The 21,971-nt window shown below is 37.9% G+C and overlaps 1 protein-coding gene across 1 annotated transcript; it reads left to right on the forward strand.

The window, feature by feature from the left end:
• The first annotated feature begins 18,691 nt into the window (after positions 1-18,691).
• Positions 18,692-20,655, forward strand: LOC101742221 (transcription factor SOX-14). The gene has a single exon (XM_038021777.2). It carries the CDS (start codon positions 18,854-18,856, stop codon positions 19,961-19,963), a length of 1,110 nt encoding a protein of 369 aa, XP_037877705.1. The 5' UTR covers positions 18,692-18,853; the 3' UTR covers positions 19,964-20,655.
• Positions 20,656-21,971: the final 1,316 nt, after the last annotated feature.

A 21,971-nucleotide genomic window follows, 5' to 3' on the forward strand; every position in this document is an offset into this window, starting at 1 on the left:
TCTTGTCGTATCTTCTGTAATCGAAACTAAAACTGATAAATCGATCGTAGATTTACATAGTCTAATATTTTTTTGATGAAAATTAGATTGAATACTCAATTGGTGTTACAGATGTACCTACCTACATACGTCGTTTGCACTAGCCTCGCTCACGTGACCATATTGAGTTCGTGATCCGTTCTAATTCATTGCGTGAAGTTCATGAATGAATCCCTCTTTCTGATATAGGATCTGATATAAGCACTATCTTTTAAAAATGAGGTTTGAGAAGGACGTTCTATTTAGCAGCGTATATGCACTATCTATATATACATACATACATACATACATACATACAGGGCCGGTCACCGTCTTAGTCGAACCCGTCGCTTACGAAGAAGGGCTCGACGAGCGAATTAACCCATGGACACAGCCCACTGAGTTTCTCACCGGATCTTCTCAGTGGGTCGCGTTTCCGATCCGGTGGTAGATTCTGCGAAGCACTGCTCTTGCTAGGGCCACTGTTAGCAACGCTTCCGGTTTGAGTCCCATGAGCTCACCTACATGTTCGGGTAAAGCTGAAATAGCCTCTCAAGGCTATCAGCATAGGTAGGAAAAAAAACATACATATGCTCTAAATGGTCCCGTTAACGAGTGCACAAGAAAAACCGCGGTACGCGAAGAATGGCGACGTCTTGTGTGTGAAACGTACTGTGGTTTTAGTTAGCGTAGGGTGTTAAAACTGAATGATAGTTCCCACAGGATTATACAGTTTATTTGTTCTTTTAAACACAATAATAGTCAACACCTTCTCTTGAATGTATCGAAATACCACTGTCGGAGCCTTGAATTTCAGCATCACCAGTAGCCGAATGTCTGAATGTGAGATTCAGTAGATAGCGATTTTGTAACGCTCTACGTTTTGGTTTGGCAATAATTTCAACAGCTGTTTGGATTGTGGCATCCAGGTTGCCTGTGATGTAGTAAAACTTTGTCTCGTCCGTCTTGATGTTTGCTAAAGCAAACTGTGCTTCCATCTGAGAGAACCAAAGTGAGGGTTTCTCGGCCTAAAATGGGGGTATCCGCACGCCCACACGCCCACACGATAAGTTTCTGGAGCATCACCACGGTACCACCACCCGGACTGATGACCATGACGACTCTGCCAAGAGCGCAAGCGACTAAAAAGAAAAACGCACTATCTATGTCTTTTTTTATTGAACACCCCGCATCATTGTTTGATTGTAAATAATTTAAAATAAAAATCTACATTCAGAACATATACGAGAGACTATAGGTTAATTTAAATTCTGGATTGAAATAGAATTACAAATATACGCGTCGTATGACAATATTTAACGCAAGAACCAAGTTTCTATCTTAACATTCATATGCATGTTCATTTGAAATAAAATTTACATAGATAACATCACGCTTCTTGGAACTACGTACTTACGTAGGTACTTTAAACATACCAGTACTATTTCTTTCATGAAATAAGTTTTTTTAATGCATTGGGTTTATTGGGTTGGTATTTATTAGGTTGTTTATGAAAGTTGAAACATTCTCTGATTTCGTTGAATTTTTAATAATTTAATTCAAATTCTCATTTTATAATGATCAGTTTAAGGTAATTAATATTTTCTTTCTTGATATGCGCATGAGAGAACAGTGAAATTTGTTCTCATATAATTATTTTAGCTGAGAGAGAATTACTAATTTATTAAATTACAATGAAATGCTTAAAAAACATTAAACTTACTTTTTTTTTTTATTGCTTAGATGAGTGGACGAGCTCACAGCCCACCTGGTGTTAAGTGGTTACTGGAGCCCATAGACATCTACAACGTAAATGCGCCACCCACCTTGAGATATAAGTTCTAAGGTCTCAATTATAGTTACAACGGCTGCCCCACCCTTCAAACCGAAACGCATTACTGCTTCACGGCAGAAATAGGCAGGGTGGTGGTACCTACCCGTGCGGACTCACAAGAGGTCCTACCACCAGTAAAAAAAAGTACTTATTACAGATAGTTAGTAGAAGTTACTTATTACAAATTGAAATACCAAATCCTAACTTAGGAAGAAACATTTTAATGCTCGGAATGAGGGAAGATATTGTCTTCAATGAGTTATTAAAAAATCGTTGACCTAATAAATCAGATATCATTAATTTTCTATCAATCATTGCAGGTTGCAAGTGCATTACATAGGTGGTAGTTGTATAATTAGATTAGTGAGATATATCGTGAGGGAGGTATAATTGTGGTGCGAGCATCGGCTTCGTGTGATGGGCGAACTCCGCGGGGCGTCCGCTATGCGCCCGCGCCGCTAGCTGCAATTACAATACGAGGATCGTAACTTGGATGTCTTGAATTATTTAAAAAACTTGACGATCATATAAAGTATAATGTTTCAAATAAAAATGTGCATGGGCCAGTGCCATATTGTGACGTCATAGCTGTCAATTGGAAAAAATAGATAAAGTCAATAAAAAAAGGTAGGATTTTTTAAATATTAATCTATATACATATATCTATAAGTATAAAAATGAATTGCTGTTCGTTAGTCTCGCTAAAAGTCGAAAGCGGCTGGACTTATTTGGCTAATTTTAGTCTTGAATTATTTGTAGAAATCCAGAGCAGGTTAGGCAAAGGTAGATAAATATGAAAATACTCTGAATTAAATAAAAATAACAATTTTGTGTTTCCTTTAATGTGTCCCCCATCGGACGAATTCCTTTTGTTTGTTTTAAGTTTATTTTATACAAAAGTTTAGGTATTTTATTTATAGATTGAGGCACTACGAAGTCTGCCGGGTCAGCTAGTTTATAATACAAATCTTTAAGTTTGCCAATTTTACTCATCCCACTGCTTGAGTTATCATCATCGTCGCCCATCCATAGATTATAGGGCCCGACAGCGTTGCAGCCTTGATTTTTAAATAGGTTGTTTTTTTACATAATCTAAATTCATGTTTAATTTACCTCGACCAGTACTCAACATATCAAGAAAATTATAAAGGTGTGTATAGTTCATTAAAACAAACATATTAATAGTCTTCATAGTTAGGCAAAAAATTTACTAAAAAATAGAAGTTTTTTTGTTTTGTTTTTGCTGTCCATACTTTTTTATCGAACTTTGACAGATCAAGGTTAGTGACGTGCACATTCTTATTTGAAACGCATTATATCCTCTTTGGTTTTCACGTGTCGTAGACAAATTTAAAATTACTATTATTGTTGCACATATTTATATCATAAAATTAATATTCCCGGTACCGGAAGACGTAACGTGCCGACGACCTATTGAGGTTCGCGGGGATCCGCTGGATGCAAGCAGCGCAGGATCTATCGTTGTGGCGAGGCTTAGGGTAGGCCTATGTCCAGCAGTGGACTTTTGTGGGCCGACAGATAGATACTGATGTGTGTGTATTCCCACTAATACTCATATTCATGTGTATTCGTAACTATAAATTTTATAGCAAATTACACTATAGTTAGCACGGTATTCTAAAATCGACGAATAAGATCTTAGTCATCTGTGACCATGAAAATTAAGTATTCGAAATAGTAAAGTGAAAATAATAAACTAGATTAAGCCGTAAAAGCAGTTTTAATTGTGCATTCATATTTGTTAATAAAACTCGAAAGGACCAACCTTAATTTGGGTTAAATTATTTTATTGTTACCAACACTCTTGTGAAAATGTTAAATATCATAACTATTCGAATAAGGTAATGACTCTGTCAATCCTCCCTGAGTCGCAATCCTCATGTCTGAAGGTCGTGATCTTCACCTCCCATTATCCTTCTTTGGGTGATATTTCGCCATTTTCCTTTGTCCTCGGCGGTGTGTATGGCATCGTAGACAGTGGTATCCAGAGTGGTGCGGATTTGGATTATTATTCTTATTGACCAATCTGTCAATAAAAGGGCCTTAAATAATTTTGGTCAGACAGTTGAATTCCTTTTGTAGGTATATTTGAATTTTTAAGCGTGCAAATTAAAGGCATATCCACATTAAGGTAACACAGCAAGGCAATCTGCGGGTCGACGGGAGGTGTGCGCGATCGAACTAATGATAACAGTCGATCGACGGATTATTACATTAAACTCGGTTGTTTTATCGTCGGCGCGGTCCGCCATCGCCACTTCACACCTCACTGTGGCGAAATTTACTCCGTTGCGCTGTTGTGAGCTCGTGGCGAAACGGGTTCCATTTGTTTTTGTTCGAAATGCGGAACGAACATAACGTACGGATTATATTATTATGATGTGTTGTTGAATCAAAGCATCGCTATTTTGACTTTTATTATTAATAATTGTCTAATCTATCACTAACGGGTATTAGCTATTCCGTATCTCGTTGTTTACCTTTTTGTATATTTCCGAATATAACTTATTAACCTGATTCTGTTAGTGGCCATCTTATTTTTATCCTATATATTTTATATCAATTAACGTACGTATCGGTCCCATACCGAAATTCTATCAAAGCCGCTTTTTGTACATTTGTCATAAACATCGAGCTCAATATGTCCGCAAGTCCGATAAGAATAGCGGCAAACACGATTAGTACGTACGTAAAGGAATTCCAATCTTAGGAAAGAAATTATTTGATCGGATCTAGGTTGATTAGCGCTCGCAACGTCGATGAATGGGCGAGCGGAGGGCGTCGCTTCCTCGACAAAAGTTCACGCACGCCGTCCGTGTACCACTAGACAATCCGGCGAGTATCGATCTCGCGCGACCCTTCGAACAAACGCCGACCGTGGCACAATGCCGCGGCTCTTTATTATAGCATCTCACATTGTTGTCATTGTTATTATTATGATTCTTTACCGCTTTCCATTGTCGGTCCGCGTTGTGGCGGTGCTTTTTCACGGCCCGCGTTTAGTCTGGGCACTGGGAGCGCGACGCTCGCACGCTTAGTCGCGGAAAACGAGCGTTTTCCCAGCGGAATTTGGTCTGTTCGTGTGCTTTTCTAAGCACTGTGCTGGCGCAAGTCGTGCAGGCCACCGGACGGCCGATCGAGTCGAGTCGCGGGGACTCGGAACATCTCAGCTGACGACTGCCCTACTTACCTATACATCTAAGGTGTTGTGTGTCAATGACGTGTTGTGACTTACATATATCTATATATCTAAAGTGTTTAAACCTATAAGACAGTAACGTAAGGATACCTATTTGTACAATGACAACTTTTCTTAATCGCGCGCAGTACATACGCCATCTACCGTCGGATTTTGTTTCTAACGTAATAGCACTTGTGATTTTATAATTATGGACCTTAATCAATACGAAAGAAAACGGTCTATTTTTTTACAATTAATCATTACGTAGACAAAAGTTACGGCTTTTACATGAACATGTGCAAAACAAAAATGCTAAAATAAATGTTTTTATTATAATACAATCTGGTGTATACGTAGATTGCATCTGGCAGGAAATGGATTGACTGGGCTCCTGGTATTGCTGATGTCCATGAGCGACGGCGGCCACTCACCATCAGAAAGGCCGTATGCCCCACCCCTTTTTTCAATAGCAATCAGGAAAACACATGAAAAGAAAGTGCTCCGCAGAGAAAATTGGTAATGTTTGTGTTTACATTGAAAATAAGCCCAATTATCGATTTAGTTCTATAACATAGAATCTACTAATTATACTCTATTTTCATGATGACTGATCCAAATTCATGTCTGATGTCAAAAGGAAAATTTTCATAAATATTGTAACGTATTTTGTTGAACTTACGTCATTATTGATATTGTTCCGGAAAAGAGATTGTTTTTTTCCAAACTTAACAAATGCACATTAAACAAAATCATGTAATTTTTTTTTTGTTTAGATGGGTGGACGCGTTCACAGCTCACCTGGTGTTAAGTGGTTATTGAAGCCCATAGACATCTACAACGTAAATGCGCCACCTACCTTGAAATATAAGTTCTAAGGTCTCAGTATAGCTACAACGGCTGCCCCGACCCTTCGAACCGACACGCATTACTGCTTCACGGCAGAAATAGGCAGGGTGGTGGTACCTACCCGTGCGGACTCACAAGAGGTCCTACCACCAATAAAAACAAACATGACAACATCTGCTTTGTACGAGTCTAGAGATAGCTATTGATCTTACCGGAACAGCTACTAATTACTTATTTTTCCCACTATAGTCTACCCAACACGAAACTTGATTAAAGAGATTTTTTTATAAGCTAAACAATGTTGCAATGTAATCATTAAACATCAACAAATGAAGATGTTTGCGATCCAATCTGTGACTGTAATTCGATTTGATTCGGCATCACAATGAGTATGTAATTGCTTGATGTCAAAGGTCCGACCGCGCCGTGAACTAAAAAAATAACTTTCTCTATATTTTTATATGGCGTATTGACTTATAATATGAAACTAGTGTTGTACCCGACCACGTTTAGTCTTTGTGTATTTTTTTTTAAATCTACAATTTTTTGTCGACTTTGAGTATATTAAAAAATGTTGCATTTCATGTTCAATTATGTCAAATTTATATATTTTATTTTTAAAATGAAGACGGGCAATCGTGTAAAATAATTTCAATAGTCAATTCACGTGACGCACTCTTCGGAGAAATGTTTGCAGCCTATTATTGTAAGAATAGTTTAGCTTCGTAGTAAAATGTGTTGTGAATAAACATGGGTGGGAAGCAGCACGTATCCTTATTTCAGGGGTGGGGCAGTCGTTCTAGACTATAATTGAGGTTTCGACTTATTGTATGAAGGTCGGTGACAACATGGTGGCGGCATTCTGGTTGCGACGTATGAGACGCGCTAATCACTAAATAATAGATAGGCCGTGTTCTTCGTTTGCATATTTCTCTGTTATAGAAGTATAAATAGAAATTTCATCTATTTGATCGTACCAGATAGAAATAGATCGCTATAGAAATATGCGTAGTGGTAGTACGAATCCGTTCCAATTCAGAACCTACCTCCAGATCAATTAGGAAATAGAATGGCGTTCGTTAGAAATGCAAAACAATGGAGAAAAGTCAGGACGGCATACTAGTATGTTTTGATTAACAACAAGAAAATTCGTTCTGTAGGTATTGGAAGACAAAATTGGTACGCTAATTCGTGGCAGTAGTTCCACTATGGCCTCCTCATCGCGGTTACTCCTAACTACACCCCTGACGTGAAACACGCAGCAGTCAACTTCCCTACCTGTTCAGTGGTAGTCTAAGGGGCTATTCCTGCTAAGCGAGGATGGCTAGCTGAGCTCAGGGACCTAACCTTAGACCATTTGTTGAAACTAGCCCTAGCAAGAGCAGTGCCACCCAAGACACGTCCTCGTGGATCCTCTTGATTTACTCTCGGTGCTATCACAACCCGTTAAGTCTTCCCGGAAACAGTCTGGTAGCTATTAGCTAACTCTCACCCCCTCACCAAAGCAAACTTCTAAACAATGTGACCGTAACCATAAATTGTCTTCAATACACCTGTTTTCATCTTCAAACCTTGTACACGTTTATCAGTATTCTCTATTAGATACTTACTGGATATTTACTGGTGGTAGGACCTCTTGTGAGTCCGTACGGGTAGGTACCACCACCCTGCCTATTTTTACTGTGAAGTAGTAATGCGTTACGGTTTGAAGGGTAGGACAGCCGTTGTAACTATACTGAGACCTTAGAACTCATATCTCAAGGTGGGTGACGGTACTTACGTTGTAGATATCTACGGGCTCTAGTAACCACTTAACACCAGGTGGGCTGCGAGCTCGTCCACCCATTTAACAAAAAAATAAAAAATAAATAAATAAAAATTTTGGTGAAATATTATCAATGTTTGTTTATTGTAACTTCAATATTGTATATCGCGATAACGGTATTAGATATTACGGGTGAGCAATTATGTTTGTATGTAATTGCTTTGTAATATCGATTTATTAGTTTGCGCATAACTGTGATACTGTATGGACTTATTTTAGCTAATATTGTTATACATATTGCGGAAACAGAGGAACGATCTCACGGTCCACCTGGTGTTAAGTGGTTACCGGAACTCATAGACCTGAATACCACCTTGAGACACGATGCCTAATAGTATGTCTATCGTATATTCAGATCAGATGTCAAATCGGAACGGGAAACAGGCTGAGTGGTGGTACACATCGGTTCGAGCACACAAAACGCCTAGTTTCATTTTTTATTATACAAGACTATTCCTTCATCGTGGAATTCATGCGTGACCTTCAGTTAGTGAGTGTTTCATTAGAAAAATTTGTACCTTTTTGCGTGATTTGAAAAGCGATTGTGTTGCATCACTCGATACGAAAACACGGGGCGTCTTGTTGTTTTTTTGTTGTGTGGTTTTTTTTATTTGCCCTTGAATATTACCCCAAATAGGTTCTACGCGGTTTGAGTCAGGCTAACATGCTGGCCACCCATAAGATTAATTTAAACAAATATCAAAAATAATAATATAAAACAAATTCGTCTCGTTTGAAAGAGGTAACTAGGCAAACCGCATTACAATTTTTCATAAAATTTCACTTACATTATATCCGCTGTTAGTGACTCATTCTCCATCGACACAGCCCACTGAGTTTTTCGCCGAATCTTCTCAATGTGTTGCGTTTCCGATCCGGTAGTAGATTCTGCGAAGCACTGCTCTTGCTAGGGCCAGTGTTAGCAACACTCCCGGTTTGAGCCCCGTGAGCTCACAGACACGTCAAAGCGAAGCTGAAATATCCTCCCACGGCTATCCGCATAGGTAGAGAAAAAAAAAATAAGACTCATTCTCAAAAATGCGGAGCTCTGTACATGTCCACACAAATACTTCCCAATACTATCAGTGATCTTCCATCCCAAATGTTTTTTTTTTTCATAATGTTACCACATTTTTGAGTTCTGAAGGAACTTGAGGCAACAGGTAGTCGAAGCAGAAATTTAAACAAAATCTTAAATTCAACTACCATTCGAAAGACGAAAGAAAAATATTGAAAAAACACGAACGTTTCAAAAATTTATTTTATTAGATATTTAATATATTCGTTCCTCTAAATTTGTCCTCGTGTGTATTTAGACTAACGTTCATATATACTGATATGAAGCTGAGTACATAAGAGCCGGGTGGATCGTATCTGTATTTAATTTGCGGGCAGCCCGGGCAAGATAGGCTTGATGAGACGGAGACACCGGCCGGAAGGACCCTCCCTCGGCAGCGCCTCACTGGACTCTGATATGTACTAGGCCTATTCAAGTGTGACGGCTCGGGGTATTAAAATGTTCATATTGTATCTGTTATCTTGGGAAATACGGTTGTGTTCGATAGCATTTTAGTTAATTAAAAATTAAAAGTGCAAATCAGTGTCTGTAGTCTCAAATTGCATTCAATATTTGAGTTTATATAAATATTCTTCTATTTAAATTGTCAAAATCTATTAATACTAATAAAAAAGATGTTTTACATGTGGAGAAAAATGTTTTCACGGCGATAAATTTCGTTAATAATCAAATAGCAAATACAATTCTAGTACAAGTACTCGTAATATTCTAAAGACGTAATTTGGGGTGGCGGCTTTAAGACGCCTCAATGACCCCACGTGTGCGGTCATACTTGGGCTCAATGCCTTACTATACACCCTAATATCGGCTTTTGATCGTGTGACTGAATGTTCAAGATATCCTAGATCTGATGCGTTCCATTTGTATATCAAAAGCTTGAAAGGCCTTAGTTATATTAATACATGTTTCGATACATTTTAAATCGATTTATAATCGATTTTATAATGATCGTAGCACTCGATAGAACGTGTTTAGTTTATTTTACGGCTTGTTGAAGGCGTTTTTTACGCACATACTGTCCAGAGTCTTCATAAATTTCGCATAAGTTTCGGGACAGCTATATAACGTCCTAACAATAACTCTTATAAGTAGATAAATCTAATTAGATAAGTAGGTATATTAATTTCTAAAGGTTGCACATAGATCCAATATGAGAATTACTTAATTAGCGTCAACAAGATTCCTTAAAAGTTCCCACGATTCATTGACAGTAATTTTTTTAAATAACCTTTGACGGCAGATAATTCACCTGTCTTGATGGCGAGTAGTCGCTATTGCTCATAGACATCAGTAATATCAAGCCTAATTAATTACAGCCTAACGCCAATCTATCCTTTTCGAGAACTGCGATAATTTGTTAATTAATACAGATTACTATTATTCTGCCAGCAATACGTGGCCGCCATACTATACCGAGTCAATTCAGTGTTGCCATGCGCGATAATTATTAATTCGCAACGTTGCTCCTCGCTGCCTCTCGCCGTCTCGCGCGCCTCTCCCGGTATCATTAATGACACCTCCCGCCAATTAGGACGCTCAGGGAATTTGATGAGCGCTTTTTTATTTAGCACAAGCGTTACCCCGGCAATTATTGGATGACTCGCGACGTGATAAGTCTGTAGTGGAGCGCCCGTTACGAAAAGAGTGTTTTATATTTAGGTGTTTGAGCGACAACACTTTCTATTGTTACTGTATACGGGAATAATGAGCGGGTGGTAATTACAAAAACTTTTCACTATTTTTAAAACGAACTAGACGTGTCTCGTAATTTTACCCGCGTTAAATTCTGATTCAGTAATAAAGTGGTACAGTAATTTCTCCGGAAGAAATTGACCTGTGTAAATTTTTTGTAAAGATTAATGTAAATACATTCTTTTCTCTTTGGCTGCGCGATAAAAACTTCAATGTAACAGGGGTAATTTCACATTCATAGTATTGGCAAAATTATTTAATTTATTAATTCATAGTCGATGTGGAGGTATAGTTTTGTGGTACTCTTTCCAGGAAACTACAAGTGAATATTTTAATGTCATACATAAAATATTGTGGATTGAATACCTAAAGGTCGTGACTATACTGTATAGGTATGAAAAACAGCAACATCAATGTCTTCGGTGCTGCTAAAATTGTTTCCGGAAAACACGCTAAGGGGATTCCCGTATTTAACGCCATCGAGCTAAGCCGGGATTCATTAAATTGAAACTAAAGCAAAATGGCGTCCCCGGGACGAGAGCGCGAATCCGTTTCACGCTCTAACAGTTTTGTGTGTCTGAATGCGGAGTGGACCTAACCTATCTGTGACTGGCAGGCTTAACTCAGCCTGCAAACTAGACCTGGATTATTTAGCTACTCGTACGTTCTAATCTCGTCGTGTAGTAGAACGAAACTTTATCAAGAATTTTTGGGTAAATAAATAAATTGTATATATTGGGCTATTTTAGAAAACTTTACTTTACTTTAAAATGTTTTTGCCTAGCTACTGGTGTTAATCATAACAAGAACCAAAGATAATTCTAATAAGGGGCATATTGTAAGTCTACACCGGGAGATACCATCATTCTACCTATTTCTACAGCGAAGTAGACATGGATCTTTGAAAGATGGGATACCTCTAATAACCTCTAATCGAGGCTAAATTTACATATAAAATATAAACTAGATATTAAAGTTCATTTTAGATTAATCCTCCTTGCGTCGCTTTCCTCATTACTGAAGGTCGTGACTCTCCCGCTGCATCATTATTTCATGTACAATTTACCTCCATCTGCTGCGATCCTTGGCTTTATGGAAGGCAACGTGGAACTTGATGTTCGGACAAGATCGAATTTGGTCCGACCATCTCGTGGGACTACGTCCTCTGGGACGCTTGCCCTATCTTGCCCGTCTAGCCGTCTAAGCTAGGTAGAAAATACTGAATAGAGTTGATATGATATTTTTCTTATCAAACATTTCTTTTTATATTCTTTAAAATCTGTTTAAACGCTTTTGTAATATAAGATGGAAGCAAATTTCGATTTATCGTTACGGTTTCCATTTTTATCGAAATAAGGCTTACCTAATATTAAATTAGGCTAAGTGAGTTTGAAATATAAAAATATATTAATAGCCGCTTGATTTTGTCAACGAATCTTGTGAGAGTAATTGGGTAAATTGAGTTATGTAAGACTTATCTGGCCTTAATTTATTTTATTTTGTATAATGAAACACTTTTAGATTGAAATTATAGCATATAAATGAATGTTTTACTCGTTAAATTATTATTATTGGATTTTAATTTAATAGTCTAATAGTAAATTATTGTATTTTAGTTTTACGTATAGGATTTAGTTGAAAATAAATAACATTTTAATATTACTCTTGTTTTATTTATTTCAAGCAAAATTCAAGCTGTTGGTTCGTGGACTATTTTAAGATTGTTTCCAACTGCTGACACACTGAGCTTCTCACCCGATCTTCTAGGTAGATGGCGATTCCGATCCAGTGGTAGGTTAAGCGATGCTAAGGCAGATTTTAGTGAAATTTTTTAGGCTGGACCATGTAGGCTCGCCCATCTATCAGGTTGAAGCCAGAGTAATCCAACAAGAGCACTGACTGGTAGGTAAGAAGAACAAAAACCAGCTGTAAATATATTTGACTTATTATGTTGAATGTGAGCTCTGATCCTGATACGGGAATGCGTAAAATCTATGATTACTAAAAAATACAACATTTTAATTAAGCATTTATGAGTTAAACTCGACCTTATCAAAACTTGAACATTTTGTTGTCACTTTTCTCAATGTGCTCAATAAAGGGATAATAAACCTTTTATATTTAAAAGAAGTATGTAAAAATAAATTCGGTGAACAATTATAGGATAAGACTGAAATTTCTACTTCATGTCTCAAGGTGGGTTGCGGTGCTCATGCTGCATGTTTTTTTTATTGCTTAGACGGGTGGACGAGCTCACAGCCCACCTGGTGTTAAGTGGTTACTAGAGCCCATAGACATAAATGCAACGTAAATGCGCCACCCACCTTGAGATATAAGTTCTAAGATCTCAGTATAGTTACAACGGCTGCCCTACCCTTCAAACCGAAACGCATTACTGCTTCACGGCAGAAATAGGCAGAGCAGTGGCACCTACCCGCGCAGGCTTACAAGAGGTCCTGCCACCAGCAATTACGCAAATTATAATTTTGCGGGTTTGATTTTTATTTCACGACTGTCTATGGACTTCAGTAACCACTTAACACCAACAGAGTCATGAGGTCGTTGACCCAACAAAACCAAAAGATATAATCTTGGCTAAAACGAATACCAAACCTGTTACAAATACAAAAATTTTACGGTTGTCATAATTATGAATTTCTTTTAAAACAATCGTCAGGAACCTCGAAGTCATAAAATAAAAAAAATAAAACTTACATTGAAAATAAAGTGCAATAAACTAAAACTATTGTTTGTTTTCTTGTCTTTTGTTTACCACACAATACCAGTATAGAAAAATTTATAAGCTACCAAACCTATCTGGGAAAGGGCTCTCCTAACAATGCACATCTGATTTAAAACAAAAGAATTATTCTCAAAAAAGGTATGCGCTTTTATGGCTTTCGCCAAAACAGTTACTTGCCCGCATCAACGTTTTCAGGTAACACCATAAAACTTCTCAGAAATGTGAACCGATTTATTAACATAAAACAATTTTAAGTAAGTTCGTGGTTTGAGTCGAACAATAGTTTCTGAACAAGTCTTATTTGTTCAGCCAAAAAACAGTGGCAATCAGGCATCATTTATTTGTTTTGATATAACAATTATAAATTATAATCGATAATAATTAAACTACAAAACAAGGAATTAGATTTGAAAAGAAAATATCTATACTACTATATAAACCTACAGTGGTTTTTACGGATGTTCCGTTATAACTAACTACTGAACCATGCATCCGATTGACTTGAAACTTGGTATCCATCTAGAAAATACATGTACTTTTAATGGATAGGCTGATATTTATATGAGTGTTGGACTCCCTAATAGTAATGAAAATAAATAATAATGTAAATTTGGAATGCCCAGCAAAGCGGGCGAGAACGGCTAGTGTATTAATAAACCTGTAGTTACTTTTAAATTGCACTTCAAGTGGAAATCTGCGTACGACTCACCTGTGTTTAAATACTTACCCATAGATCTTAACGCGTGAAGGCTGTCAATCTTGACAGACGAGGTAGAAGTCAGAATTGCATTGATTAATGGATGTCTGTCCTTCAAATTAGAACGCACGGTTGTTCCACAGCAAATACATTTTGCCTTTTCGCATTAAAAGTGTACAATATCCAAAAATATTCGGAATTGAGTTAATGTGCGTAAACATTTGGATTTTTCTCGTAAATACTGTCAAAAGAGCGTAGTTTAGTTTTAGTTTTTATTTTTAGTTTACCTATGTTTTGACTACTATTAACAAAATTAATACATAATTTTATCTTACTTTAAAAGACTAACTTTAAATGATAAAAAATAAAAAAATAATGTTGCAATTATGATTAATATAAAAAACTAGTTGACCCGGCAAAATTCATAGTGCCTCAATCGATAAATAAAAGACCTAAACTTTAGTATTAAATAAACTTAAACAAACAAAAGGAATCCGTCCCACGGGCCCACGGGGGTCACATCAAAGGGAAAACAAAATTGTTATTTTTATTTAATTCAGAGCATTTTCATATTTAATTTTATCTACCTTTTAAACCTTGTCTGGACTTCCACAAATAATTCAAGACCAAAATTAGCCAAATCGGTCCAGCCGTTCTCGAGTTTTGGCGAGACTAACGAACAGCAATTCATTTTTATATATATAGATATTACATGTTAACCCTTTAAAACACTCTCCTGTAAAATTAGTAAGTTTTGAGATTATACAGTTTTAATGCGAGAAGACGAAGTTATGTAGGTATAGGCAGAGTGGTGGTACCTAAGCATATGGGCTCGCAGTACGCCGTAAAATATATTAATCCTGATTCTCTTAAACAATGCCAGGTATTACCGTAGACAGCTGCCTATTAGCAGTAAACATTTCAGCGAAATCGAGCGAAACGAAGCGTGAAGTGGTGCCTGGTGTCAGAAAATATGGAGAAGCAGTGAGAGAATATTGAAAACTGCTGCATTATTTACTCTTCTCTTATTAATGTCGAGGAATATACACTGAATGAAGCTGTCCTAGATACATTGATAGATGGGTGGACGAGCTCACAGCCCACCTGGTGTTAAGTGGTTACTGGAGCCCATAGACACCCACAACGTAAATGCGCCACCCACCTTGAGATATAAGTTCTAAGGTCTCAAGTATAGTTACAACGGCTGCCCCACCCTTCAAACCGAAATGCATTACTGCTTCACGGCAGAAATAGGCAGGGTGGTGAAACCCACCCGCGTGTACTCACAAGAGGTCCTATTACGCAAATTATATTATAATTTTGAGGGTTTCATTGTTATTCCTTCACCGTAGAAGTCAATCGTGAACATTTGTTTAGTACGTATTTCATTAGAAAAATTGGTACTCGCCTGAGATTCGAACACCGGTGCATCGCTCAACACGAATGCACCGGACGTCTTATCCGTTAGACCACGACGACTCCTAAAGGTGTTCTAGACACATTGATCCAAATAAGATATGTAACTACTGGAGAATATACTTTTACTCTAGGAATTCAGAAGAGTTTACGGTTTAACTGGCATTGCGAGGACCTGTAGACATCATAATGTAAATATGACCATTTTCTTTGTGAAATTGAGTCGAAATTTTGATTGTACATTATAATAAGCTAATCTACTCAACAGACCGATACCCGTGACTGGTTCGCGATCGAAAAGATGAAACGTCACGTTGTCCAGTACATCCAGTAGTTTTGACAAAGGCGTAATGTTGATAAACAATAGAAATACCTATAGTATTATTCACCATAGTACAAACATTATGATGTAAATTTATGCCTGCATAACCATAAGGTCGAATTTCCTTAGATTACCTCGTTTCAGACTGAACTATTCAAATCTAATTGCTTCATTTAAGTTTATATACTATAAATACCCACTCTATTAAGAAAGAAAAAAATATGGTCTAGAATTTAATCCTATGATAAAGCCAAAAATCTATTTACGAATTTTGTTCAAGTACGATTTTTGTAAAAATAGGTCCGAATTAATTCTAATTCCGGGAATTAAGGGTGCTTGAACATCTTTTTTATTCATAACAACGACTCCTTTATTGTACATTTTGTCTAACTTTCATCATTAACAAGGACTATATATATCGCATATTATTATACGGTGCTATAAAGTCGCTTATGCAATTTTTGTTAACACTAAACTGAGTATGAGAAAAAAATAATTTAATAGTTATTACTGAGACGAGTGAGATTCAGCCCACTGAGTTTCTCGCCGGATCTCCTCAGTGGGTCGCGTTTCCGATCCGGTGGTAGATTCTGCGAAGCACTGCTCTTGCTAGGGTCAGTGTTAGCATCACTCCGGTTTGAGCCCCGTGGGCTCACCTACTAGTTAAGGTTACGCTGAAATAACCTCTCAAGGCTATCAGCATAGGTAGAAAAAAGAAAAGAGATGTTTGCTTTTACTGATTGAGTTTAAAGTTGTAGTTTAAACATTATCATTTTATTTCAATAGCCTAGCAGAACTATATAAGAATTGTATAATAAGATGTTGAATTTTCCAACGTTTCTCCTGAAAAATTACATAATTTGCATATGTGACGTTATCGCATCGTATGTGCGATATATACATCTATATATACCTATATATCAATTTTGTTTATGACAGAAAATCTTCATTTAAGTTTTGTTGTTCAAATTCCAAAATTCATTAAAAGTATCCTGACGTAGATAACATCTACATTCTGTATATGAAAACGATTTAAAAAAAAGAAAAGTCCATATTATTAAGTCCTTGTAGATGAGAATATTGGAATTCGGCTTACTAATATTCTACGTTTAAACTATTATACTACTGTACTAATACAGCAGTCAGCTGTTTCGTTTTGTTGTAATAAGAAAACCATTGCGATAATTCCATTAAGATTTCGGCCTTATGTTTCAAAATGGAAGATACCGTTCGAATACTGGTATCTGAGGACGCATATTACCACCCGGCAACAGGATGTCGTCTTTTCTTCCTCTTTACTGACGTTAAAGATATAATGTTTGAAACGAAATTTTCCTCATGTTACGAAGGAAGTACTGAGTTCTTCGTACAGACGTCATTTTTACGTTCCACTTACATATGCAAAACACATGACAAGATTAATATTACGGCGCAAGCCCTGCCATATAATTTTGTTTTGACAAATAATATATGACAAGCAATTAATATATAAAAAATAATATATCACACGCAATTAATTACACATAATTATTTAACTGGTTCTTTCTTAACAGTTAATTAAATAATAGTGTGTGTAATTTACCTAACACCATGAAAGTTTACAACAATTCGTAACGAATTAAGTAATTAACAGTTATTAATTTATCATTATAATCGAGTAAATTTTTATCTAGCAAAAGCTCATAGAAACAAACGCGAGAATTGAATATGAAAAGTGAGAGAAGATGAAGTATGGTGAAGGAAGAATCAAAAGAAATGAGATAGGCAAGGGAATGCTGGACTAAAGATAAAAGGCAAAACAAATTTTGAACAAAATCGCTTAAGACGGAACTGAGTTTAAAATAGGAAGAGATCACTTCACGTATCCGATTTAATGTGGACACAATGGTGATAGTAAGTAGTAGAAGATTATTTAAATGTGATAAAAAATTCAACAGAATCGGCACGCATTATCAACCGACCATTGAAGAACTAATTTTTTTTTAATAAATATATATTCGAACCTATATTAGGTATTTTAATGTGCTGCCTGCCCTTAATAAGACATTTATTACAGATTCACATTTGCCATCATAGCGGTAGATACTGGACTGGTCGTGCCCTTAGCTTTGTTGACGTCTATCAGGTGAGCAGCACGAACGTTGGCTGATAAACAAAAACAAGAAAAAATACTACCTTCGAAAAAAAAAATTACGTATACACCCTATAGTTTTGTAATTTAAAAAAAGCCAACTTAAAGTAAATGCTTCCTAATAAACAAATTCAGATTGTAAACAAACTAAAATTGCCCTTTGGTAAGAATTCATTGCAACTTCAGTGACTTGAACTGGCTCAAAACACACATATAAATAAAAAATAAAAAAGAGATTTATAAGTTTTTTTTATGAAATAGGTGTTAAAATTCTAGGAATTCCTTGAACCGTATTTAGCGTGCCCTTGACCACAAACATAATTCAAGTGAAAAGATATTCCTATTATCTATAGTGTAAGCGGTCTTTGTAGTGAAAAGGATACCTATTCACATTGTCACAAGGGCCTTGAACTTACAGCCGCCGCAGCTGAACAAATTCAAACAACCGAGCGAACGTGTAAGTATGTAATACAAATGTATTCTTTGACGAATTACTAGATGCTTTGTGAACAAGACGCTTGACAATGAACCTAAGTAGGACTCGCGCGAATGTTCTTTTTTTTATTAACTCTCAACCTAATCTTGGATTTTAGAGTATTTGTAGATATTCAAATTAAAGTCTGCGTAGCCGTTGCTTTATTAAACGTAAAGTGATGTGTCTAGGAGGTGCAGCCTCCGACGGCAAACAAATTTGAGATTAGCATGAGGCGGCGGCGACGAGGCGTACGCTCAACTCGCTCGCCACGCGATTAAAAATGCAGGCCGCGGCGGGTGGGAGAGTGCGGGCGGGGCGGGGCCGTTCTCCTCGCTCCCATTGGCGCACCGCAGCACGGGCGGGCCCCCGGGGGAGAGTGCGGGGTACAGGTCGCCGTCACCGCCGCCCGGCCCGAGTCTCTCCTCACAACGCACGTAGCCTCCGCGCTCTACGGTCCTGTGTAACGTAACAATCACACGCGCGCCGCCGCGAGTCCATGTGACCGACCGATAGTTTTTCGTTGTGCACTGTGAACGAAGGAATCGGCAAGCTGTACGCGCCGCAGGAAGACGACATGCTGACGATGGAGACGGATCTCAAAGGCGGCAGCCTTCACGCAACGGTGCCGCCGCACCATGCACTCCAGCACGGCTATGGGTCGCTGGGTGCGCTCGGCGGCATGATGGCTCTACCACAGCAGCAGCCCCTCGGACAACATCAGCCACTACAGCACCAGCATCACCAGCAACTGACCCAGCATCACGCGCCGCCTCAGCAACAACACCATCAAACACCTAACAACAATAACAATAACACTAGCAAAAATTCCAATGCCGAACGTGTTAAACGTCCGATGAACGCATTCATGGTGTGGTCGCGCGGGCAACGCAGGAAAATGGCTTCGGATAATCCGAAAATGCACAATTCTGAAATATCTAAAAGGCTCGGTGCTCAATGGAAAGACCTTTCTGAGTCAGAGAAGCGACCGTTCATTGATGAAGCGAAAAGACTTCGCGCCGTTCACATGAAAGAACATCCTGACTACAAATACAGGCCTAGGAGGAAGACGAAGACCCTGGCTAAAAAACAAGAAAAATACCCACTCGGTGGAGGCGGATTATTGGGAGCCACCGAGGCACAGAGGTCAGCCGCGCCAACGGCACAACAACCCCGCGACGTTTATCAAATGACACCAAACGGTTACATGCCCAACGGATATATGATGCACGACCCCAGTGCGTATCAACAACAAGCATATGGATATCCTCGCTACGATGTATCACAGATGCAACAGGGAGGCTACGGCGGAGGCTACTATGGCGGCGGCGGGCAAGGGTCGCCATATCTCCCTCAACCGCCATCACCTTCGGCATACGCGCTGGGTCCGGGATCGCCGGGCGGGTATGCATTGCCGCCGTCGTGCGCGTCACACTCTCCCAGCGGGTCGTCGGCCAAGTCGGAACCGGTGTCTCCGGGTCCGCCAGGAATGAAGCGCGAGTTTATTAGCCACGAGCCACCGGCGCAGCTCAAACGCGAGTTCCCGCCGCACCCCCAGAGCCACGAGCAGATGACAATGAAACGCGAGTACGGACAACAGGACTTGAGCCACATCATCAACATGTACCATGTGCCTGATGAGCAGCGGTACGCCGCCGTCGGGGAGCGCACGATGCCGCTCATCTGAGAATCGCCGTTCGCGTGCGACATAGACATCCCGCCGCTCTGAGCCGGCCGTGTCGCCGCGTCCCTCGCCTCCAGTGACTTTGTTCCGGATCGGTTTATGTGTTAGAACAGTGACCGTTACCTCCCGGCCGTACATACTACTGGGTATGTCTGTTTGTTTGTTTTGTAAAATACCGAGGCGGTTAGTGTTGCTCGAACTGTGTTGACTTAGTGCGTCGTCGGTTCGCCGCCGACGGCTCCACTTCAATTCAATGTTGTTGATGAATTATCTTGTATTATATTACGATTATTGTATTTTTTCATGGTTTTAAGTTAAAATGTTTTAAGTTGTGCCGTGCGGATGTAAGAAAGGGTCGGTGTGATGTCAGCGCGAGAGAGGACGTAGTGTCTGGGGTAATTCGAATACCAAAAAAAATTTTGAACAATTTGTAAATATAGTGTAAAAGCTAGAACTGAGGTCGGAGTTAGTCGATAAAGTAGGTAGATGTAAGTCGTGCCACGACGCCACACTCCACGCCCGTCGTGCGTTGTACAAAATATTTGTTATAATAAAAACGAAAGTTAATAATATTCCTGGAAAGACTAAAAAATATTGTAATACGAAAATGTACAGTGAGTGTTATTTAGTCAGTGGACACAAAAGTATATTGAGGAAAAGATGACGTTATCAATAAACGACGAGTTAAAATTGTATATGATGTTTGCTTTGTTCTGCACTCCCCACGGACCTGCCCATACAAATTTTGAAATACCAAGAATTTACGTTCCGCTGGTAAGACAAAAAACTTAGCTGCGTGAGCTTTAAAAAGTGATAACACTACATCGTGATTTATTTGCACAAAGAGAAGCTTATTTACAAATTATGAACACAAAAGTATAGAATACAATGGATTTAATAACTCAACATTCTTCTATGAATGTGCGCATACAAAAGAGTTCAACGCAAACACACTTTAAAAAAGAATTTTATAGACAATACTTAAATCTTCTTTAACACAAAAAACTAACCCACAAAATGAAATATCAATAAAATGTTATTTTAATGAATTATAGGACTTACTCTTGACACATAATTACAGGTAATATTTTATCCGATAATTTTAAATACATTTTACGATCATAACATTCAAACAATTCTATTATAATAATTTGCATAAGAATAAATTTCAGATGATTGCATAAACTTATTATGTTTTATGTGAATCTGTATTGTTGACACGTTCAAGAATACTGAAAACTAATAATAATAAAATGTTATTGTCACAAAGAGGGTCTACAAATATTTTTTTAAAAGTCGTCCTATACTTTAACTACTGGCTAAAAAAAACACACAGTCTGCATGATATTGAGGGGCTTGCGATCTTCAATTACACCAGCGGTGGTCAAACGCCTTGAAGCTGATTAGAAGAATGAAAATAATCTTTATTTCTGCACATAGATCGTCATTTATCTTCTGTCTAAATAATGTTACTCTTAAATAGTAATAAAATAACAAAAAGAAAACGGACTTAAACAAGATAAAATGAAACTAGCATCCATGTGGTCAAATTTAATTAAATATTCATTTTTAAGAATCACTCAGAAACTATTTACTGGTCGAATCTGGATAAAATTTAAATGAGACAATATGACAAGTACCAGTTTTAAAATATAAAAAAAATAATCGAAATCTATTCACCTAGAAATCGCTTCTGAGATAATAAAAAAAATACATAAAAAAATGCAGTCGACGTGATAAGATCTACCTTTTTTAAAGTCGGTTAATACTCAACCGATTGTAATGAAACTTAGTATAACTGTTACCACTCCAGGTAATGTGGTGTTGTACTACCAACGTACAATAGATATCACGCGAATAGTCTCAAGATACTGATCATTTTCAAACAAATCGCGTTGGTCAAAGCGAACTGGACTGACTTTACTAGCATATTTCAAGAAATTCATCTGACCTTGTTATAATATTGCAGTCTCGGGTAGCTACAGATATCGACGCTGCGCACAATTTTACT

The sequence above is a fragment of the Bombyx mori genome, chromosome 4 (genome assembly GCF_030269925.1).
Source record: "Bombyx mori chromosome 4, ASM3026992v2".
NCBI classification, from domain to species: domain Eukaryota; kingdom Metazoa; phylum Arthropoda; class Insecta; order Lepidoptera; family Bombycidae; genus Bombyx; species Bombyx mori.

What these genes read in the sequence shown, in the direction of transcription:
- LOC101742221 (XM_038021777.2), top strand. Translation starts at nt 18,854, where the DNA reads ATGCTGACGATGGAGACGGATCTCAAAGGCGGCAGCCTTCACGCAACG.